This window comes from Hemibagrus wyckioides, linkage group LG09, assembly GCF_019097595.1.
Source record: "Hemibagrus wyckioides isolate EC202008001 linkage group LG09, SWU_Hwy_1.0, whole genome shotgun sequence".
Classification (NCBI taxonomy): domain Eukaryota; kingdom Metazoa; phylum Chordata; class Actinopteri; order Siluriformes; family Bagridae; genus Hemibagrus; species Hemibagrus wyckioides.
In genome coordinates this window covers 20,435,826-20,460,923 of record NC_080718.1, presented here as the reverse complement: position 1 = coordinate 20,460,923, position 25,098 = coordinate 20,435,826, and the positions used below count along the sequence as shown (strand labels likewise).

Genomic DNA, 25,098 nt, shown 5'->3' with positions numbered 1-25,098 from the left:
AATAAGCACAGCCATGCCAAACGTCACTCAAACTATTTACAGAGTGCACTCGCACACTGCCAGGTCAACCAGTGCTGAGCTGTTCAACTCGGGATTAATTATCAATTCAATTTACGGCAGATTGGGTAAGAATTGACGATACATAGCGCCCATCCGGGATGGTTAGATGAGCCGGTAGACAAAACTGTTCACTGAAACCTATTTATATAATAAATGTGACAAACATAGAATGCTGTACATAAGCTATGTATCACATTTAGTAATGATGGGATCGATCATATAGTGCAGAGATAAAAAAAGAGTTATTTTTTAAAAACTTATTTCAAGATGTAGGCATTAATTTAAGCTACAATGGCAATTTTTAATTTGAACTAACACAGTCCTTCCTTTCAGCTTTTATATACGAAGCCACACCCTATAACCCAGCATGCAGCATGTTAGAACTACTGAATGACAGGTGAGGTCAGATGCCTCCTTATCCTAACTTCCTGGAGGTGCAGAAGACTTTTTTTCCCCCTTGTTTACACAACCTGGAGGCTGGAGTTAGGTTAAAAATAAATAAATAAATAAATTGCTCCAATTGCTTGGATGTCACTGACCAATTGCTTGGATATCACTGACCAATTGCTTAGATGTCACTGACCAATTGCTTGGATATCACTGACCCAGTGGTGTAGCCAGGAAGTTCAGGGGACTAAAACCCCAAATTAAAATACCAGCATGATTTTGTACAATTACACGCAATGCACTCATGTATTTTGGGTGAGTCAGGTTGTGTTATTTGTATTTGTGATGCTATTAGAAGTTTATTGTTATTCTGAATAGTGATATTAGCAATACTGCAAATCATTTTGTACTCTCTCTCTCTCTCTCTGAGCCAGTATATGTGAGGATGATTACACACTGCTGCTGCCCAAGTGTATCTCTCAAACACTCTGAGATTAGTGCTTGATAGGACCACTTTAGAGAAATGTGCCACTTTTTCATAGCCCGCTTTCTCAAATATTATCCCCGCTAAACGGACAATGAAAAATCAATTGAGGAAGTTAGGCACCAATTTTCTTGACATATAAATTGTTACCTTTGGACATTGGTCATTGGCCATCTGTCAGCATCCTAATCAATGTTCCCCACTTTATAATGAACTGTTAATCTTTTTTAATCCCATTGCCAAAGGGCTGAAAATCTATCAGAATGCAATCAGTAGCCTCGCAGTGGGGAGGAGTCACTGCCTGCCTGCTCGCTGTTGGGGTTAAATCATAGCAATACAACAGCGATGTGCAAACTCAATCAGCCTCCATGTGCAGCACATTGTCACTGGGGAGAAGATTGAAAGCAAAATGTAAATTTAACTCTAACCATCTTGTCTTTTTGGCCAATTGCTGCATCCATATTATAACAAGTTTTAGGTTAGGAGAAACTGCATATGGCTAATTTTCTACCTATTTTTAATATATATCCAAGTACCTAGGTATTACTTCCAAAACCAGACTATCAATATGAGGTTGGACCTCTGTGAATCATGGACAAGTGAAGCCAAGCACCCTATCTTGCAAAAAAACTGAGGCTTACACTAAGATGTTTGAGTTAAGGTAGTGTTAGGTTTTTTGAGATTACTCAGTCTTTGGAGTATTTTAGCAGTTTGTTGTTTATGTCTAGAAACACAATAGACAGACAGACAGAAAAATAGATAGATAGATAGATAGATAGATAGATAGATAGATAGATAGATAGATAGATAGATAGATAGATAGATAGATAGATAGATAGATAGATAGATAGATAGATAGATAGAGTAAAAAGTTACTGGTTACTAAAGTTACTGGTGAGTAGCAGTTACCTCTGCATGTTTAAACAAATGTTAAGGTATCATCATCAAACATTTGCAGTTTGCCCTCGACCTGAAAAGATAGGATCGCAGCCCTGCTTAACCTGAGAGGTGATGTAGAGAATATGTAGAAAGATGTGTATGGCAGGAGGAGGGGGCTGTGTTATTGGGTCATTAGTGATCTAGTTGTGGCTAAGCTAAGCTTCTTGCTAAACTCTTTCTGCGCTGACACAGCACTGCACTTTGTGTGTGTGTGTGTGTGTGTGTGTGAGCTTGACTGAATGGGGATCAAAGTCTTCGTAATCTTCTTACTAGATAACATTTCACCGAGCTTCTGATTACCATCTTCCCCCAAAACGTAACTGAGCTGTGTATTGAGTCTTTCTGTTGGTCAGTTTCACATTTTTTAATTTTTATCACCCAGAGCTCACCCAGAGATTTATCATGGTTATGGCTAGAAAGTATACATGTAGCCAGTACTTAATAATAATAATAATAATAATAATAATAATAATAATAATAATAATAATAATAATAACAGATATTTTTTAATGTGGATAAAATGTAGTATGAAGTATTGACGCATTCTAACTGTTATTCATTCTGTCATCCTAATGTAATCCTTACAAGCTGCACTGCTAATGACTTCATTTTAGAAGTAAAGGAATTATGTGATTCAGTCTGGATGAGGCAGTGATAAACTTTTATTCCATAATACATAGCTAGAATGAGACCAGGGGAGATTTTTGAAACCAAAAACCATACCTGGCAGTTGCTAAAAACACATTAATACCTGATCATTCATAGCTGCCAGTGTTTGCAGCAAATCTGTTTACATGATGTTGATAGTGACATAACGAAATACACCACTATGTCACAACACCTAATATCAGATTGAACTACTAGCCAAAAGTAAAAGTTGGTCCCCAGTCAAAGCTAGCTGACAATAGAAAAAGATGATATTTTTCATTATGCATTTATTGCTGAAATGTTTGTCTGCCTTTTATTTTACTGACAGATCCCCAAATGGCACCGTCTTTACATGTAGCTGCATCTATGCCATTTTCTTCTGTAAACATAAGAACCCCTTGGAATCCTATAGTGGCCAGAATTAAGGAACCATTTAAAATGCACAAGCTCTAAATGCTACGCAAAAGCAATGCATGATATTCCTGTATTCATATAACCAATGAGACAAAAGTTCTGCCTGCACATTTGTATATATACTCCACACATTATTTACATCCAAATCAAATAAATTAGTTCCTTTTTAGGAGCTAGTATTATCACTTACAGCATAGTCTCCTTATTTTTAACACTCTACACTGCTGCTGGGATTATGCTCTGCATACTACAACACCAGCGACTGCACCAGTGTGGTATTTAATGTCCTGCTTTGTGTTTTGTTTTGTCCCACTGGTTGTATTTATTGCTCAATCCAATTTACTGTATTGTGTATTGTACTGTCATTTTGTCTTCCTCAGTTTTTTTTTGCACTACATGTTGTCAATTGTGGACACTGCCGTCTGTGACCTCTAGAATGTCATACAGAGTCATGGGGAATTTCGGCGATGTCGTTCTACTGTACGCTTGTATATGCCGTAAATGACGATTAAAATCTCTAAACTAAACTCTATAAACTCAGTAATCATTTGAACCAATGTAACAACAAGAAGCTTGATTCCCAGATCTCAGATTTCATATGAAAATCCAGTCACATTGCTTCAATGTGCATTAAAAAAAAATTGTTGCATACACTTAGTAATAATAATTTCCCAATTATTTAATACAGTTTGTATCATAAAATCTGTATCATGAACGTCGGTTCCTTACAGGACCAGATTGTTGCAACAGCCATTTGGTCTAAATGTCATGCAGATATTTCAGAATGTATGCAAAGATGCAGAAGTAGAACGTTACAGTGCAATAATTCGACTATTAAACAGTTGATATTAAATATGGATTTCATTCAAACTGACCATTGACTGAGGTTTATAAATAAAGGCTTTTTATTCTGAATCAATTATCAGTCTAATGCTTAGCAGATTACTTGTCTGCATGTAAACACAGCTAATGTCAACTCACCTGGGATATGCTTGGCCCAGCCGATGATGACGACCAGCTCACGATCAGCGAGATCACAGAGTGTGGTCAGTGCCTTGATGTCACTCTCAGGCATGGTGGGATCTGGCATGGCATAGATCTTCTCTGGCTCTGCTACCAGGAGGTGGGACACGATCTTTGTCACTAAGAAAGAAGAGTAGCAGAGGAGATACAGATGTGTATTCAACTAATCCTTAAAGGAGCCAAAAACTGAGGATAGATGATCACCTCATATGAAAGAGCACCACAATACTGTGTTAGCCATTAGGAGCTGAACTGTAAATATTAATATCAAGTCAACGAATGGAAATGACTTTATTGATTTAAAATGAAAATATTACTTTATATTAGTGTGACGCAGTGTGTTCTATATTATTCTGCAGTCTCCACAGGTCATTAGTTTAAATCCGGTCTAGGCAGCATAAAGAGAATGAAAAAACAGCAACAACAACTGAGTATTGATTCAGAAGACTTGTAAATATGGAACAATGTTTGGGCCTGTGAGCTTTCCCTGATGAGAAAAGAGGCAGTGAAACAACAACAACAAAAAAATCACCTACTTCCATGTCTGTGTTGTGCAGTTGGGGGGCTGGGGAAGTGTGTGTGTGGTGGTGGTGGTGGTGGTGGTGGGGGGTCTGTTTAATGGAGTTTTTCTCAGTGTGAACTGTGTGTGTATATATGAGATGAAAAGATCTGTATTCAGGTGAAAGTCTAATGTGTGTACACATATATTTAGAGCTTTGGAAACGACTAAATGTCCTTACAATGAAAGGACAGTGTCAAATGTCTGAAGTCGTAGTTTCTGAGGTTAAGGTATGATGTGTGAGTGTGTGAGAGAACTCCTACATGGTTTCTTGGCTGGAGGTGGTAGGGTGAGGCCTAAGTAGGCGCTGTTCTCCGTGTCAATCCTCCTCTTATACTTTTGTCTGCCTCCTCGGACACGATCCAGACGAACACCTGGATAATCACAGAACAGCAGGATACACACGGATCAGCCACAACATTAAAACCCCGACAGGTTAAGTAAATAACGCTGATTATCTTCATAAAATAGCACTTGTTAAAAAGTGGGATATAACAAGCAACAGGTGAACAGTCAGTTCTCGAAATTGAATGTGTTCGGAATCATGAAAAATGGGCAAGCAATAGGATCTTTCACAAGAGACAAATTAGTATAGCTAGACAACTGGGTTAAAGCATCTCTAAACGGCTGGGCTTGTGGCATGTCATGTGCACCCAAAGCTTAATAATGCGGGTAAGGCTAGCCTGACTGACCTCATCCCACAGAAGAGCTACTGTTGCACAAAATACTGAAAAAGTTAATACTGGCTATGATAGAAAGGTGTCATAACAGTTAATCAGAGCTTTTTGCGTATTGGACTGGGGGTAGCAGCACACGGGTCAGAGTACTCATGCAAATAAATTCACTCAGAAAGTCTAGAGAGCGCAAAATTGTGTGCATGATGACTGTAGCGATAAAATGTTACATTACCAGAATAAATTCATGAATAAATCCGTGAAAGATTGACAATTTAATTTAAAATAACTTCAGTTTAATCCTATTTGCAGGGAATTTAGAGATAATTTGAATGATGCAACAGTTTGTGAATCCAGAAACACACACACACACACACTTAAAATCCTCTTTGGTAACACGATCAGAGTGTAAATAAATCATTTCATCTCCTTAGCGGTCATTTAAAACCAAAGAAATACAGAGAAAGCAGAAGTACAACAAACACACGCAAACCCTGACCCATGTGTGTGACAGGTAGAGAGAGACGGAGAAAGAGAGAGGCAGTGTGCAGAGGCAGGCTGGTGCTTGTTTTGGTGGAGTGTGTCACAGGAGTGGCAGTGCTCCATATGTGAGAGCAGTCTGCTGCTTCTGCTCCACTGTCCACTGCACAACAAACACATGAATATTTAAACGAAGGTCAATGATCTCACAGACCGGCCTTCTAATTATTTAGCTTTTCTTCAGAGCTGCTGAGCATGCTAACCACAGAGCTGAGAAACTTACTCATTTCATATACACATAGCCTGGCCAGCACCTATACACTTGAGCACACATTACTATGCTGTGCTGTACACACACACACACACACACACACGGTCCAATAAATCAGCTTGGTTTTATTTAACTAACACTAGCAGAATGAGTGTAGAAGCTTATCAGTGTATTTCCCTTGCTTCCCTACTGGAGTCACTTCAGAGCTAATGTAGTGCAGTAAATGCCACAATGCTCATCACAACATCTGTTATTTATTAGTCAATTATTTGATAAGAATGTTAATACACTTTTATATTTCACCCCATGCAAATCCATATCTGTGTCATTCGTGTAAATGCACACTGTTACAAAAAAAACAGTTCTATTTATTTCAGATGAATTATTAACCTGAAAATCAAAATTACGAAGGCTTAGGATGAAAATAAAAGCGCTGTAATGTTCTGCTGAGTTTAAAGCTTACTGGTTTAAATGCATATCCGACTACTTGGGCTGTCGAATGGGGGAGCACTTGCTAAATGATTTCATCATATTAGAATTGCAGAGCTATGGGAAATGAGACTCGAGTGTTACTACTGAAAATTACGCTAATGTCATCCCACCATTGCCTTGAAAATAAATCAACACAATAAGTATGAACATCTTGAAGAACGACCTCGAATGAGGACAGGTGGGGGAGAGAGAGAGAGAAAGAGAGAGAGAGAGAGAGAGAGAGAGGGAGAGAGAGAGAGAGCAGATAAAAGGTTTGACTCTATTACACTACTAGTGAAATTCACAGCAGAGTATAGTAAGGAGAATGATGTGCAGTTAACCTCTAGAGATTTTTGTTTCGAAAAACAAATTGGGAAAAAATGACAAACCTCTATTTGTTTTCCAGAATATTTACACTCCCTGTAAAACTGCATTTTAGACATTTTTTTTAACGTGGCCTCATGTTCAGCAATCATTTCATTTTCCGTTGAGGGCCAATTTCACTTAAAATCACACACACAACAAAGGCCAGCTGAAACAAACTGCATTATTGTTTTACCAGTGGAACAAGCTGATTTCTGGTACTTATATAAATTATTTGATTCCCTAGAAACAGAAATCTGATTAGGATTGTCTTTCAATTTCCTGACACTGACAACCCACTAACCTAATTACCCACTGGTCCCTATGGTACCTCCTTCATAGCAAACACTGGGAAATCATTTGACGGTTGCTAAATCGCAGTAAAAATCTCATTTCTCCTAACTGAAACTTTAATTTCACTATGATAATCGTGAAGATGAGCAATGCAGCTGAGAGCAAAGAGTAAATTACAGTTTACAAACTAGATGATTACGCTATTCATGGCATAAACAAACATCTATCATTCTGCACTCATGCTGTAATAAGTACAAACTGGAAGCTTTTATACATCAACTACATAAAATGCATTTAGGCGATCTGGCGAAGCACTGACGTGAGATATTTTGCACACGCAATGGTTTCTTCCTGTTCCTTTGAAGGTCTTGTTGAGCATGTGGCCGAGTGTGAGTTCTGCTCTCAGAAACATTCCATGTTCATCTCTATGTCACATGTTAGTGTCAGCCATGGCAAAGCTGGTGTGAAGATTCCGAGGTACATGGGTGCCTGTTTTAATTAGAACAGTGCCCGCCATAATTAACAGATGCTGACAGGAATTAAAGCTTGGCACTAGCCAGTCTCTCTTACACTCAGAGAGGGTCAGGGTGTGAGAGAGAGAGAGAGAGATTCTCTAATGGAAAATTAGTGGCTTATCATAGGACTATCATGATCTCACTGATACTTCTTTGAAGTGACTGAAGCAATAGAAGGTAAAGGCAACTGGACACTTGACTGTCCATTATGAGTTGTCATTTGGCCAAATAAAAAAAATCTATTAAATATATAGAGTAACATAAGTGACTATATTTAATATAATTTGAATATAGTTGACTAATAATGAATTACCAAGCTTCTCAGGACTCTTAAAAGTCTTAAAGAAAAGTCCACTGTATGTGCAGAAAGCAAATTTGGAAAGTCCTCATTCAAGTGCAATGTAATAGAGGAAGTAATGAAGTAAATACTCCTGACACCAAAGATTACAACTGTAATGCCATAATGTGGCTTTAGTCAATTCCCAGTAGTTATCACAACTTCAAAACAGTGCAGACAGACAGGTCATTGATGACATGCTGAAATGTAAATGAGGAATTGAGCATGTCACACTCTTTTCTTGTTCTTCAAGCATTGCTTCACTCAGATGAGACTACAGACACAGCAGCTGTAAGCTTAATCAACAAACGTGCATGTATACGTGTGTGTGTGCTGTACAGCTCTGACCGCTGCTGCTGGTGCAGAGCAGATAGTGCTTGGCTCTTGGGTGTCAGTTCTTCAAAGCAAGCGGGGTGCCAGTAGAGAGGAGAAGGGCTCAGGGCCAAAGCGTTTGGCATTTGCATGGGGATTATCCCCATGCTTGGGGCCGGACAAGGGCCAGCTGACCCCAGGCTCCTCTTTCTTACAAAAACAATAATAATCCCTCTCCAAGCACTGCCCCTACAAAAGGGCCTGTCCCCACTCACTTTGTGTGGGCCGGACCGAGAAGGCCAGCGAGGGTTGGTGAGGAACCTTATTTTTGGGTCTATCACCTGTTCTGGGTGCCTGTCCCTTAGGAGAGGGGAAAGTGTCAGCATGGCTGGGATGGTTGGCAGTGCCAAGAGGAGCTTAGGCAGACTTGTTTTTAGCTGGGAAAAGCACAGGGCCATGTCCCAGGGCCAAACAAACCCTGCCTTTCATGGTTGCCGCCGCTAACCCCCTCGTCAGCACTATTTCACACGACCCCTGACTGGCAGCTCCTGATGCCTGCAAGCATGTCATGGCATTCATTCTCATGAGTGATGATGAGAAGGAACTGGAGGTAACAGACAGGCTGACAGGCTGAAAGAATAACCACTGAATCCTGGAACATGTAAGAAGCAGCAGGTTCCCCATGCTAGGTTAGGTGGCACTTGGGCAGCTTTTCACCAAACCGGAAGTGCGTTCTTCTGCCAGTGCTTAAGATGTTTGAAAATGATTCTATTTAAAATGACTGATTTATATCTAACAGGTCTGGTTAACAATGAACCCACACTATGATCACATCCAGAATCCATGCAGACTTCTGGCAAGTTAGCACCCTGTCAGCCTGAAATCTTTTGTAATCACAAACTGCGATGCAAAAATGCATAACAAATTCAGTCATTAAATACTTATGTTAAAGCATTTGGAATGACTTGTAGACCTTTATCGTTTTCCATTGGGATTGCAGATCACAAATACAACAAATACTACAAATACAGATGATGTACCAACCACTAGCTAGACGGATGAGGTCATGGGCTGCCGGTGACCCAAAGTACTCATAGTCGCTCTTGAGCACCCATCTGAATCCCAAAATGAGAAAACTGACACTTTGTGGCTTAGCGGCCCTCACAGGCATGCGCAAATAAGAACCACAAGACCACAACTGCACCATTTGGGACAATGGCCACATCTTACCACATAGTACAATTTTGTTGCTCTCTGAATTCCTGCTTAAGTTCCTTGATTATTCTCTATTGAATTTATGAGCGCCTGTGTTTTGTCTCTCTAGGGCTTGTATGAGCGTATGTGAATCATGCAGTGCTGCTTTCAGTTGTGGTTGGGCAGTCATTCATATGTCTGTCTTCCAGTAAAGATGATATACAACGTTTAAGGACTCATGAAAAAGTGGGCTACTCTGCCTGTACCCTCCCAACCCTCTCTGGTGGAAAACATGTGTTATCGCCTGCTGTAATCCTCACACCTGTTAGGCTGAGGAACAGGCCAACTTCAGGGGAACTGGCAGACAGACAGTTGACAGACTCGTACACCTCTTTACACTGGGGGCAATGAACTGCTGAGGGCACTGGAAATCTTTTGCAAATAGATCAGCTCATTTAATACAGACTACATACTGGCTCAATTTAGGTAATTAGGAAATACAATTTCAGTCTGAACTAGGGATGTAACTGATTATGAATACATTATTTAGAATCTTTCAAATTCCACAATACGTGGTGATGAATGAACAGAAGGAGAAGACAGTACAATCCTTCAGTATGGGCTTCAGTATGGTGGTAGCTTCCATCAATATCCCGCTTAAACATACACAAGCTCCTCTGCAGCCACCCATACACCCAAGACATGGTTTGCTTTAGCAGTTTTCCTGACCATCCAGACCTCACCTATCAATTTGTCGTAAAAGCAGCTACCTCTAAAATGGAAGTCATTTAAGTCCAGCAATATGCGTATATTTACTTTGCTTACTGACCCTTGTCAGATCAATGCTCCTGCTGGCAGTTTGCCATCTGCAGGTCCAGGCGTGTGACCACCGGAAACTGCAAATGATCCACCCATGCTTGACTTACCATGGACTGAGATCTTGATGAACCAAGTGCTCTTCTTAGTCCTCAGGAGAATCGGTGAGAGAATAAATACTACTATATGCTATGTAGTTATCATAAGTCTTTTCAGGTTTGTCTTTCCTGGACCACTGAATGAAGTAAGCCCTCTATGCAGATCTGCCAAGTTTGCTGGACACTGAGGATTCTTTAGCGTACATCTTTTTTAACTCTTGAGATAGCCGCCAAATCAGTATCCGTGTCCTGGGAGATTTGCGGTATTGGGGATCCATCTTAAGCACTAGCCACAAACATTCGGAACACTGCTCTGGTGTCATTGTATCTCTGAGGTCATCAAACAGACCTGCCTGGTTCTTAGCCATGGGCTACCATGTGGCTAAAAAAGACTATCCCCACCTCAATGCTTGGCTTCCTCAACCACTGTATGTGCATTTAGCTTTAGCTCTCCTATGCATGTCCTATGTATGTATCAGTTTGTGTTCTGTCTCTACACATCTTTTAATAAATTCTATCTACATGTATATTCCTGTCGCCTTTTTGTTTAAAGCATGTTCAGCATTTTCTCCTCCATATGTCAGACTCAATGTATAGATAAGAGTCATGTATGGATCCTCTAGTCAGTTAAAGGACTGTAGCCATAGGATTACATCAGTGTAATCTCTCAATAGTATCTTTTCCTATCATCTCAGCTCTGATCCTCTTCCATTGATCAGAGGGGAAAAAAAACTGTAGTCCTTGACATTTGAGTAGATCTATTGATCACTTCCTCTTTTATACAGACGGGAGGAAATGAAGCAATTTCACAGGAGTTTCAGGTTGACTTCTGTTGCATATTTCTAAGAACAGCCACTGCATCACACTGTCTGACCACACACCAAAACACAGACAAATACTGTTACATCATAGGATTGCATTAATATTTTTTCTTATTAAAAAGGATAGATTTTTATAATGTTTAATGACTTAATGTACACAGGACATGCCAGTACATTTAAACAGTTTTCAGAAATCTATCTACAATCCCTAGAATCTCAGAGGCTTATAGTCAGTGCAAAAACAATTCTAAGTACCATTGGAAGTTTATGGTCTACTCGGCACTTTCTACAAGCTGTACAGTTATTATTAGGCTTAATGTTGTTCATTCACTGCATGACCTTTCCACTTCTAACCTACTCCAAGATCCCAGACTGGAGGCGGCCTTCTCCTCAGCAGTTACCATGCGACAAGAAGAGTTTCAGAGAGATGGACACGGGTCTCTGTTTTGTTCTTGTCTCCTTGAAATGCCTGATTGATTTCGCGCTCACGTAGCGTAGGCAGGAAGACAGACGCATGACCTTGCATTGAGGAGAGATACCAAATGCACAGTAAGATGCCTTTCACGTCTTCATATTCATTTGCAAAATGTATTTACTTATTTTGATAGTGTTTGGAAATTATAGGTGAAGGTGAGAGTGTTGGTCCACGTGGGCTGGTTTGGCACTGACATGGATGGAGCTTAAGAGCTTCGTGTTAAGTGCTACAAGTTACTTGTTCATAAGTAATAAGGGGTATGCTGAGGACAGTATTGGAGTCACATTGAAGAAGGATGTAGAGATCTGCAAGTAGAATGAGTAAGGACAGGAGATATGACCTTTTCTAAATAATGGAGGACTAGAGGAAAATTAGAGAAAGTGCGTTGTCTTCTCCATACGGCTCTGTTCTCTGGCACAACATTTATCCTGTATAAATCATCCACCTAAAAAGCTTCTATTAGCTCATGTGGTAATGTCTAACACATTTAGACATTGAGGTCCTGCGAGCAATAAAGTATTTTGAGATCAGTTTGGGGTGCATTCATAGACTCTTATTGAGAAATATCCTAGAGGCAAAAATAGTTTATACAACAGAGATGATAAGAGGTTGATATCATATGTTTGTTCAAGCTTTCATTCATATGCAAAGGAGAACCACAATTCCTAAATTATAACAACTGTTAAATCTAAGAGAAGAAAGGAATGTAATGTGCAAGGGGAAAAATAAAAATTTAATTTACTTATAGAATCATAATTTCATAGTCTAAGAATGATTTGAATTCTTTTTTATTTCCTCTCAGTACATTGTCCACTGCTAGAGCATCCATTGAGAGAAAAAGTCTGCTCGTCATGTCATCTCTGCCGGCCGCCTACTGTCATGTGTGGTACATGACTATGGCCGTGTAGTCGACTGGCTCTTGTTTAAGCTAAGCTTCATTTTTTGCACTGACACTGGTGATTCATTTATGACCATCTCTCCCTATTTTCTAGTCTCTTATTCCTCTAGATAATATATTTCCATTAATTTTTCATCAGCTAGTAATGCGATTACTCCCTCATTCTCTCTCTCGCTCTCTCTGCTCTCCCTCCCTCTATCTCAACATGCAGTCGAGAGATTTCGTTACCTCACTTAGGTCCATATAGATTGCTCTCTGCTGCTTTGAGGAAGAGCCATTTACAGACTCTAAATGGATGGATTGGGTGTATTACACCACCACAATGGATATTCTATTCACCTGTTCTCAATGTATTGCCATATTGCCTACACACACACACACACACACACACACACACATATATATATATATATATATATATATATATATATATATATATATATATACATACATACATACATACATACATACATGCATGCATACATACATATAAACACACAAACACATTTACAAAATTATGCAAACTATATTGCTGAACCTGCAGATGATGTTCAATTCATTCCATTCATCAGAAATTCTTCTACTTGATTAAAAAAAACAAAACAATACTGGTTAGGCAGAGACAAACTAGCAAACACAGGCCACAGGCCCTCCAGAGAGCTGAAGTGAAGGAAGAGAGAAACCTGTCCAAGATAAAAAAAAAATCCATGACCAGCATGTTTAATTGTCACTGAATTCCCAAGTGGCATGACTTTAAAAAAGCATCCACAGGAAGGGAGCTGAGATGTTCGGAAAACATTTAGTGGATCAATATGCCGGGGAGAGCTGAGAGCGGCTGGAGTGTGTGCTCAGGGACTGTGCCGAAGCCCTTCCAGTCGGAATACTGTTACACTTCTATTAGTCAGATGCAGGGATCGACCTATTCAGCATATTTCTGTCTCTCTGTCCAACAGGCGCATTATTTACTGCTCTGTGGCTGGGACACAGGGGCGGACAGCTGGGCCATGCCAACAGGGCCCTTCAACTCCGTTTTGACCTGGCATTAGCCCATTGGCAAATCAGTCTACTACTGATTTTTTTACACCAGCATCAGAACCGTGTCTTGTTCTGTGTCTGCATAATAACTCCCACGACAGCTGCCTTAAATGCCAGCATGTTGTATTATTAAGTGAAAATTAGATACTAAGGCTTTACTACTAGAGGGTTGGTCAAGCTATCAAAGGGATAACTTTAAGCTTCATTTAATGTCAGAACAGCAACTAAAATACCATCCCTAGTATCAAGGAGGGTTTGGAATTTTAAAATGTTATAATAGTATGTTTGGACCGTCATGTTATACACTTGTAGTCATGTTGTGCTGGAATAAAACATTCCATTCAAGAGGCTGCACATGAGACGTCCACAGAGAAATAACTAGAACGTGGTTTTTGGGTAGAAATGTCTAAGAAGCACATTACCTTCCTTTAGCATGCCGACTTTCAGACACTTCATGAAGCGGCAGGCTTGACAGGACTTGCGTCTTCGCTTCGTGATCTCACACTCGTTGGTGGCTGGACAGCTGTACTCTATGTTACCTGGGCAGATGTAAAGACAATGAAATATCAAGATCTGTCTCCTTTTATACCTGATTTTCTTGAACATCACATAAATTCAAACCAGTTTTTGGGAAATGTATTGCTTATTATTGCACTGACATGTATCTATTCAGACATTACATCAATATATTTATCAGGTCAGATATTGTTCATCATTCATAATTCATAAATAAATCTGCAGAATGATCTCTTATTTTCTTCAGTAAATTGATTTGGTCATAAGAGATGGCAGAAAGCGGAGAGGAGAACATGGAGGTAAGCAGAAAGGCCAAATGAAACGACACACTAGAACATACCCAGTGACCTACCACAGATGTCCTTCACTGGACAAGTCGGATTTGACACAAATCAAAAACACACTGCCATTGATTCTATGTTTGGTTCATCCTGGTCCATTCTGATGTACATCTTAAGTTGTACACAACCACGAGAGTTCTTCCTCTTCAAAACGACATTAAACAGACATCAGAATTTTTCATCTTTGTGAGAATAAGAGAGATGCAAAAAAAAAACTCGCTCTCAAAATTTCTGAGTGATCATAAGTCCTGGGATTATGCCAGAACATCCCTTGGCACTCTTCAAGCCTAGCAACCAGAACCAGACTTCCACGCACCACCCGAAGCACTTTACATAATGTTCCACCAAATCTGAACCTGCTCCCACTGTGGCAAACTCCCCTCACTATTTACATATAGTGTGTCTACTGCACTGATGCATTATTCAAGTCAAGCACTTCAGCGCTTGATACAAATGAATAGGGGTTTCATTGGTACACAATAAAAGAGCTGTTTCTGCTGTATTGTACGACTAACAATAGCTAGAGTGCTTGATATACGATCCCATTCTACGTGTGTCCATGTACGTACGTTTAACTAGAGAGAGGCATTTCAATTAGGGTGTGTATGGGTAATGGCAAGGGAGAGCTCTGAATACATAATAACAGTCCGCTATAAATGGGGGAATGATATGAAAGCACTACAATTCTACACCGGTTTAGCATGGGCATGTTTTGAATATCTTGCTTAAAACCTGTGAACAGCATGGGGTAATCATTTAATTCTTGGGATTTTACATATTTAAGGTTGAAAGTCATGTTCAAAACCCTGACATACTCTACACTTACTGAATTTTCTATTTTGGTTTTAAGACAAAAAAAAATACATAAGATGTAACCTCATATACTTAGTTGAATTTATCCACATTCATGTTTTATTTAGCTTTGGCTCTATTTTTTTCAAGTAGGAATAGAATTGCTACATGCTACCATCGTTTCCTCTGCTTCTCTCCATTTCCCATTCCCAACTCGGGCAATTATGTTAACATTATTGCGCAGATCAAGTGGAAGGTCCCTAGATATATTAAATAATTAGAAATTCCACCTCTTATCTGGGTTATACAAATCAGTATGCAAATTCCACAGATCTCTTTGGGTTTGGAGTAAATAAAGGTGTGAAAATTAGTGTGATAAAGTCAGATTGCTCCTCTTCCTGTTTTCCCATTTGTTGATGTGAAAAACAAAACGGTGCTAATCAAATATATTTCCGATGTGCTTTTTTGCTAGATGAACACTGTTATAGATTCTTTCGACACATCTGTGCACAGATTTGTTTTTCATTTCCAGTTTTCTGAGAACGGCCTAATCCAGTGTACTCTATCTAAAATAAAAATAAATTACTTAAATTACTTTACAACCCTCACAGGTCCTTACTGCAGCACCAACCTCAAATGTTACATGAAAAATTGCATTTTCTATTGTTTTGCATCTGTTCCTTATCTTGCGTTTCACTGTTGGTAAATGGAGCCTGTATCCTGGCAGTCAGGCTGGCACAATTTATCAGCACAGCAGGAAGACCTGTGAGTCCCTTAGGATGTCCAGCTTGCTCCAATTTACCTGTTACACCCGTGGTCTCACCAACTGCAGCTCAGCTAAAATTATTATTCAATTAAAATCCACTGGCCATGCAAATATACCCAAAGTGTACTCAATGCATGTTCGATAAAACAGTAGTGTTCAATATTTGAGGACAATATTCATACATACATATATATATATATATATATATATATATATATATATATATATATATATATATATATATATATATTATCTGCCTTCATATTAAGTGTTACTTTATTAAGCATAAAAATAACTGGAGTGGAAAAAAGATTTAAAGCAAAGAGTTTTATCTGCTCAGTATTTATCTGTCTCAATTTCTTTTATGGCTTTTCAGGACTTGTGCCAGGGCGTGGTGTGGGGCAGACACAGGGCTAGTAAGTAAATTATAGTAAAATGGCAGGTATTTCTCATCAAAATCTAAACTGACTTTTACAGGCTTACTGTCAAGCTCTATTACTGGAGAGAAGAAAGAGTGAGCCTGTTGCTATGGCGAGTTTTCATCTGATACTTGTGTTCAAAGTAGGGAGGAATTTAGGAGTAGCAGATGCATGGTGTTTGATTGGTGGTTTGCACAAGGTGTTTGGGGCAATGGAGGTGGGGGGGGTGTCAAGATGGTAGTGGTTGTGGAAGGATGGTGATCAGAGATGACGTTAATTTGGGGCTTGGCTCAGACTGATGTAACTATTTCAATGTGCAGGTTCAAAAGGGCTTTACAGTGGATGAATAGGTGACAGAAGATGGATTTGCCGTTCACCTTTGTGTTGAAAAGGTAAGGCCAGTGGAGTCTTTGTCTGTAGGGAGGCTGAGGGCTGGGATGAAGTGAACTGAAAAAAAAAGCTAAATGAAGCCAGGAAAGAGGGAGAATGGAAGAAATAAAGAATGAAAAGAAATTTCTGTTCAACTTTATGACGAGGTATTCTGTTCTCGATGTGATAACACATGCTAGGAGATACCATCCTACATCAATAATTAGACAAAAATACTGCAACTTATTGCTAGATTATATTTCCTTTGACCTTTTTCAGCTTGGTATTAAACTACACTGGTTTATAGAAAAGTGGTGGCTCAGTCCAGGAAGGTGTAGAAAGAGATAAAGCCCATGAAATATGGAACAATAAAAAGTTTATTCTAGGTTTGGATATACAACATGTATCATGCCTTTACTTGCAGCCAGAGTGATGTTTGGGTGGAAAAAAAGTCCACAGCATACAGTTCATATTGAATATGCTCAGGTATGATTTCTGGAGAGTTTAAATGCCTGCAGTTCACCTGCTATTCACTGTGAGGCTTTAGATCACTCTCCTTTAACAATACTGTCTTGGTGATAAAGAGGCAAAAGCAGCATGTGCAGCTGTGACAACTCATTTTTCAATAAGACTCGTGAATGTGGAGAAGGTATTACATGTTTGGCAGTAAAAAAGCCATTTTGCAGTAGCGTTAAGGCTGAATGGAATTGATTAAAATGACAAGGCAAATTAAACGCCACCTCTCCTGCTTTGTCCTCATTAAAGGGACGCCGGCTCACACTTACAACCCTCGTCAGCCTCATTATTTACTTAATTAATCACGTCTAATTCACATCACTTACCCTGTTTTTTCCTTTAAGTGCTCTTTGTCTGCCCATTCTCTTCCCCACTCATCCTCTCAGCCACCCTCTGTGCTCTTTTCATTTTTTACTTTATTTTACCCCCCAAAATCCTCCTGTGTTCAGTCTGGGACCATGTCTGCTTATTATGCCATTAGCCCGCCTCTCTCCCGCTCTTTCAATAGTGCAGCAGTGTCCCTCTCCAATCTAAAGAAAGTCTGCAGGTTTTTTTTTCTCTTTCCTCTTTTTTCATCCCTTCTTCCTTCCCCTTCACTGAAATTACCCAGCGACGCGTGCCTGCGTTTCTAATTGCGGCGGTCGTCCCCGGAGACAGCCCCCTCCCTTTGGCCTAATGAAAAGCCTCGGCCTTAATTACTCCTTCTGAACGCTGATTGTTATTGACAAAACTCCTGTGGCTCGGACAAACGGCACAAGATTAGGTCCATTACAGGCAGCCCTCCAAGAGGAAGAAAAGAGCAAAAGAGAGGGAGAGATAGAGAAGAAAATTTCAACTTGACATAGAGAAGAGGAATAAGCAGAAAGATCTTTGACATTTTCTTTCTTTTCTTTCAGGGAACGCTCCTCTTCTTAATTGTTTAGGCCATCACTCCACTTAAAATGGCTCGTTCTTTCAAGGGTCTTTCTTTTTTTGTCTCTCCAGTGTAATAGCTTTTTGTGCCCTGCTATAGCAGGCTAAAATGTCTGTTTCTAAATATGTGACTTGAGGGAAAATACTCATCTTTTGTCAATAGAGGAGATTGCTGTGGAAGTGAGGGCAAACAGAAGGATTTGGACGAAGGCAGTTGTTTGTCTGCAAAAAGGTACATAGACTGTTTAAAGCTGATAGGACCACTGGGCCAAATTCAACATCGCAGACAGAACAGAAATCAAACACCTGGATCAAAACTGTAACTTTTCCCATTAGTAAGTGCACGCCGAATCTCCACTACCTAACAGTGATATTTAGAACATGAAAGCACAGCCAATATCCTCCCGTGTAATATGGCCACTCAGTCCTTGAGATATGCATTAGCATTACCATGTTGTTAAAAGTTTACAATGGCAGAGCAATGAGATCAGGCTGTAATTATGGGTAGTCATGCTTTATTCTTACTCTCACTCTTTTCCTCGTGCACACACATACACACTTATGTGACTTCATCTGATTAATATCTGGGTCACAACACACTGACTGCACTGCCTGTGCTAAACCAATGTGACCCCACTGCTGGCCCTTCGTACCGACACTGTGTGTAATTGGCCAGCGCACAAATCATATAGGTCAACGTGTGCAAATGATGGACAACACTCACACAAATTAAACCTGAGTTGCAAAAAAAAAATCTCACAGATAAACTATGCACTTCAAAACATGCATTGCCAGATTAATCAAATCAACAAAAACAATTAAAGTGGATTGATTAGATTAAGGCTTGTCAATGGAGAAGCAAGGCTAGGCAACGTGAGAGAATATTAAGGTTGCACCTTGAGATTCTGATATGCCTTGCTATATATAAAAACTGTCATGTGTCATTGTTTATCTTTTTTCAATCATTATAATGGGACAATTGATTAAAACTACTCCTTTTCTTAAAAAAAATAAAATAATGCAGTTTATTAGAATACTTATTTAGAAACTGCAGTATCTTATTCTTCTGAAAACAAGTTAATATATATTTATAATAACTACATTTATTTTTAATTTGTTTCAAAATTGGTTAGACCTCACTGGCTTTATGCTATTTGAAGCAAGGAAGACTAGAAGCCAGTGAATAATGTTCTGTCTTTGATTTCTATTCATGTCCGGTCAGTGTGGTCATCTGATCATGTGTCAGTGTAATAATACACGCCTTGCAGACAAGCAAATGAATTGATTATGTTGATGATGTCACCAGTGTTGCCAAATGGGACACTATCCTCTGTGTGTGTGTGTTTGCGTGTGTGTGTGTGTATATATAACAGAGTGAATGGAGTCACATCATTCAAAGATTTAAAATTAGCTTATTATTTAAAATAATTATTATTTTATTTTAAGACTGATAATTCAGCTTGAGCTTTATAGAATCTCATAAGTGTGTCAGTACCTTGTATGGTCCTTTTGAAGAAGGCTTTGCAGGCTTCGCAGGAGGCCACACCATAGTGGTAGCCAGAAGCGATGTCTCCACATACCAGACACAGCCTTTTGGGGATGGAGTTGAGCATGTACTCGCACTTGATTGGGCCTGAGTCGTCAAGCAGCGTGCTGGAGCAGTCGTCATAGCGCTTGCGGCAGCCGCTGCCCGCTGCGCCGAGGGGTCCCGCCGGCGTGAACATGGGCGGAGAGTCGAGGCCGTTGGAGTGGCTGTGGATGGCACTGCCGTAGCCACCGCTGGCGTCCGAGTGTGCACCGGGACTCGGGTGGCTGGCTGTGTCCACCAACGAGGACGGACTGGACGGCTCTGTCTTTATGTATGAGCCACAGCTGGAGGGCAGGTGCCGCTCCTCAGCGGCCATCCTGTTCAACAGCCTGAGAGAGAGAGAGATAGGAAAAGATCATTTTCCGAATGAACTGTCTAGATCTACATATTAATAATATGTACACAAGCCTTTACTGTCACAGGCATCGCTAGAAAGTGATAAGGAGGTGTATTTCATTCTATATTACTCAAGCCTAAAAAGAAATGCACTATTGCAAAATTGCAACAGAAAGAGATGCTTTCATGCAGCTTTGAAATGGACATATATTATGAATATTATGAAGAACATCAGTGTTTGTGTGTGTAAGCTTGTCCAGACATTTCCCCTTCTAAGAGACTTGCTGTCATAGTAATCTAATCATCGAGCTCGGATTCTGGGACAAATGACAGCATGCTTATAGATTAAATGTTAAAAAAAAGGGAAAAAAGAGAGAGTGAAGAGAAAAAAATCCACCCATATTGTAAGCCTGCCAATAAACTACATGAGCGGAGGAATGGAAAATTCAAACTGAGGAGGAAGGAACCAGAAACACGGGAATGTGAAAAGCTGAGAAGTGGAGTGTTGCTTAAACACAATCCATATTTGCTGATTAACTGATGAAAATAAAAAGATGTATATACCCATCCATCATGTTGCACATGTATTTCACCGAGGACTAAACAATTTTTCATTCTTATCATAAGACGAAAAGGAAGGATCTGTGTTGGATTACTCATCCGTTACTCATACGTTAGTATTTGGTGTAGACAGCAGGGTGAGAGGTCAGCATTTGCTCACATTATCGAAATTGAGCTTCACTTAGCTTTATGCAAATCAAGTTGCTGGGGTTAGTTTTTGAGTGGCAGGCCCACACCCCGAGCATTTTGTTTTAGTGTATTAGCATAATTAGCATACTGCTAACTAATGGCAAATATTGACACACAGGAGCTTACATGTCACTGTCAGGATTCCCCATCGTCAGCAAAACAAAGTGTTTCTCTCAGGCAATATATAAACAAAGAAAACGCATAGAAACCGAAGAGCTTTGAAGAAAAGAAAGAGAAGAGGAAATGAATGTGCTATAGGATAGAAAAGAAACCTATATCCCTTTTCTGTCCCTCTGCTGTTTCCTCAGTCTCTCCCCTCCCTGGCTGATTTAATTGTAAGTGTGGGTGACTGTACGGTTCAAGGCCTGGGGTCATGGGGTCACCCTTACTTTCTCATCCTGGCTTCCCACATCTGCGGATACAGGGTCAACATGTCAAGTTAAATCATTGCTAGGCTTTTCTCTCTCTCTCCCACCATGTATATTCATCGCAGCCACAGCTGCCACAACCTCTGGAAATTCACAAAAAGGTTAACTGCTAAAATAAATAATAAAAAACTGCCTCCTGTTAAAACCGTTGACCTTGCAGAATAAGGCCTATGTTTGAGCAATCGAAAGCGTTTTTGGGGGACGGTATAGTGAGATTTTTTATCAAAAGTTTGGCAATAAGAACATAAATTGTGAGTCATAAAAAATGAGGAAAAAAATTAAACAAAAAACCTCAGCACATTACAATACAAATTCAAGAATTCTCATCCGTCAATGATTTAACAGTTCCTGAATACAGTGTGTGTACGTGTGTGTGTGTGTGTGTGAGAGAGAGAGATCACCTTTTCGCACATTCACTATTAAAAGCTATATATTTAAAATGTCAGAATACATGACATTTCCATTTAGACGTTATTTCTCAAATTCAGTGGGGCTCGGTTCAGAGGCCAAGGGTTAGTGTGGAGGTGACACTTAACATAATTGCATAAGTGTTTTAAATCCCAGCACTAGGGTTCATAATGAAAATATTGTTCTTGATGAACGCACCATTCTCACACCACTAACATCACACCGCCTTAAATAATCAAAACCCTGTGCCATTGACTTTTACACTTAATTTCTGTTTTAAGCACATCGAAAATGTTTTGCGAAACCAACCTTAAAGAAATTCCAGCCTTTATGCTAAAGTCACCACACTCTTCGTGCCAGATCGAAGACCTTTTCTCCTCTTTTTTTTCCTCCACCTCCCCCTTTTGATCCGCTGTACCCCCCATCAAAATTCATGCTGAGTGGTGGCCACAAAAGCATAATGTTCAGTCTGAGGCTAATCTGATTCCTTGCGGTGGTCCTAACAGAATTTTAGCTGCTGTAATGTCATTGTGCCACAGCGGCGACGCTGGAGATTAGCTGCTCTAATGATCCCGTGCCCTCTGTGTTCCTGTAGGCCACGGACAAATGCTGAGTCTCTCACCCTCAGTGGCATCTTGTTTCTCAACCTCACCGTGCCATGGCAATCCTTACACCTCTTACAGAAAAAAGGGCCCACACACAACCACTAGAACCCCCACAATACTGTTAATGCACTTCATATTAAAAAAAATCATAAACATAATCTGAATTTATGTATGTGTGTTCTGTATACAATTATTAAGTAAGCAGAATATAGTCCACCAAGCTCTTTCTCTCTTTTTGTCTCACTCTCTCTCTCTCTCTCTCTCTCACACACACACACACACACACACACACACTTAGAGCGGGAAGTCCTTTGCAGACAGGGCGCTATCAGATGGCCCTCTGAGGAGGCAGGGGATCAGTCAGAGGACCCCAGGCGATGTGCCTGATAAGGGTCTGGCCTGGGAGCAGCCACTGGAGGAGGAACTCAATTAACTCCTGACAGGCACTCACACTCCTCTGGGCTCGCAGGCAACAGTCAAGCCTCGCGGGCAGCTGCCACACTACCACGTTGCCCTTTTCCTCTGGAGGCACCGAGTGGCGCAGAGAGCTCACACTGAGACAAGGCAAATTTACAGCAGGGGTAAATTTACTAAACAGTGAGTATCAAGCAACGGAAACAGTTTTCACAGTGAAAGGTATGACAAATACAACAAAGTGTATTTGTGATTTAGCCTTTGTGTCTGCGTGTGTAGACGATATTTGGTTTCAACACAAAACCATGCAAATGAAATGGGGCTTTTTTTAGATGAAGTGCATTCTCTAGAGGCAGGGAGGGGGGCGGTACGAGCCAGACTGGCCCAGTGAGGACCACTAAGAAATATGGAGAATGCCTCTGCCTAGCCACATAAATGCTTTGGGTTAACAGCTACCAAGGGAATATTGGGGCCCAAGACCTTGGGGGCATATTTTTTAAATTGTGTGTGTGTGTGTGTGTGTGTGCACATGTCTGTGTATGTTTGAGACAGACAGAGAAAAGCAAGTGTAAGCATCACTACAAAATCAAGGCAGTAAAGATACCAAGATAACCATGTCTGTGTTTTGGAGATGCACATTCATTATTATCGTCTAAGCAGTGAGACACAGAAATTGAGAAAAGAAAAACAGGTTTTGTTCTAAAGCCTAAAACACAGCTGCCAGACAAAGATTTACACGGCCAATAAAAAAAAAAGGATGAAAAAGGATGAGTGAGTGAGTAGTGAACAGACTGAAAGAGAAACTGAAATAGGAAGAGCAGACGCCGTACCACAGAAGTGGAGAATAATCTGGATGATGGAGCAGAGGAGTAGAGCGGCCGAAAGAGAGAATGAGAGAAATGAGAGAACGAGAGAAAAAAGAAACAGAGATAGGGCAGTGGATCAATAGTCCGTGTGGGCTACTCGCAGTGGCGGCTGGTGCTGGGTTACCACAAGGGGGACTGGCCCGGCCCAGCAGCCCGGCAATTAAACTCGCGCGTCTGCAGCCCAGGATTAAATTTAGCCCCCTGCCCGGCTTCTCCACTGCAGTCTTTATAAAACTATGAGCTCACTCACGACAACAACATGAGCCCTAGTCGCTGCCCCTGCCTGGTCTGATAGCCCCGGCCCAGACGCAGATCACATTTATTGATCTTTTCCTTCCTTCCTGTTCTGAGGAGAGGTGGTTGGAGCGAGGGGGTCGTCTTCAGACAGGAACACTCCATACACTGACGTAAGCCTTTTCACATATGAGAAGAGAGAATTGTAGACAATTCCACAGATAGCTGAAGTCACTGATCAGCTGGGAGTCTTGCATCATGTCACAGAATTGCACAAAGGGTGGGAAATGTTAAAAAGATAATATCCGTGTCACCTGTTAGACTAATCTAAAACACACCTAAACAGTATATAAATAGACGTGAATATGAATAGTGAACACATCTGTAGCATAATTGTGCTTTATATGACATGCCTATATATTTTTATTTATTCAATTCTAATTAGTTTTAGCAAAGTGTATAGCAAATTTATGTTGCAATACGTATACAAAAATTTGATTCTTGATACTTTGGTAGCATTGTTTAATAAGCAGAACGACCCAGTACCGTGGAGCGTTTCGGAGTTCTGTTCTGTGTGTACTCTACTGAGACTGAGAGATATGATTTACAAATCATTCACTGCTGTACATTTAGAGAAACAGCAGTTATTAAAATGAAGAAGGTAACAGCAAGCCAAAGAAAGAATATATAAATTTATTTTTAATTAGGACTACATTTACACTGTGCGTACATGCAATGCAGAAAACCCGGTTCTGATGAAGTGTGTGTACAGCTCTGTTCCTTCGGTGGCAGTGAATGGGTTAACCTGAAACTGTGCAAGCCCAGTGGTAAAGCTCCCTATTGAATTGAACAGCTCATCATATGGAAAAAGTAGTTCAGTCCTCGCTTGGCACACACTAGGGAGGGTTTTTTAAATCGCTCCCTTTTTTCGTTTTACACTATAAATTATGTATAATGGTGCTTTTCCTGCTAAATAATTAGCTGACATCAAATATATTCCAGGCCTCTGAAATGGAGTGAAATGCGCATGTGGGTGTCCCTTTGAAGAAATCGTTCAGGGTGTCTTTGGTTTACTAGGAAACGAAAAAAGTCTGTTTAATGTAAATCGTTGCGAATAAGCTTCGAGATCACTCACCATACGGACATCAAAATCTCGGGTAGAGTGTCAGGCTCTGATATGAACTTGTTCTTCATTGCGGGCTTATTTCCTTTTTACTCAGTATCGTAATGATGATGTCTGACGATCCAGAAACATGATCCCAAATTTCAG

The 25,098-nt window shown here is 40.2% G+C and overlaps 1 protein-coding gene across 4 annotated transcripts in view; it reads right to left on the bottom strand.

Moving 5' to 3' along the window:
• Positions 1-25,098, bottom strand: part of esrrb (estrogen-related receptor beta) — a 51,180-nt gene that overhangs the window by 13,638 nt on the left and 12,444 nt on the right. For all 4 annotated transcript variants that reach the window (XM_058398340.1, XM_058398339.1, XM_058398341.1 and 1 more), the window contains 4 exons: positions 19,695-20,116; positions 13,991-14,107; positions 4,778-4,888; positions 3,914-4,075 (listed from right to left, as the gene is read on the bottom strand). In XM_058398340.1, the coding sequence (XP_058254323.1) occupies positions 3,914-4,075; positions 4,778-4,888; positions 13,991-14,107; positions 19,695-20,103 (799 nt within the window). In that variant the 5' untranslated portion in view covers positions 20,104-20,116. The remainder of the gene's footprint in view (positions 1-3,913; positions 4,076-4,777; positions 4,889-13,990; positions 14,108-19,694; positions 20,117-25,098) is intronic.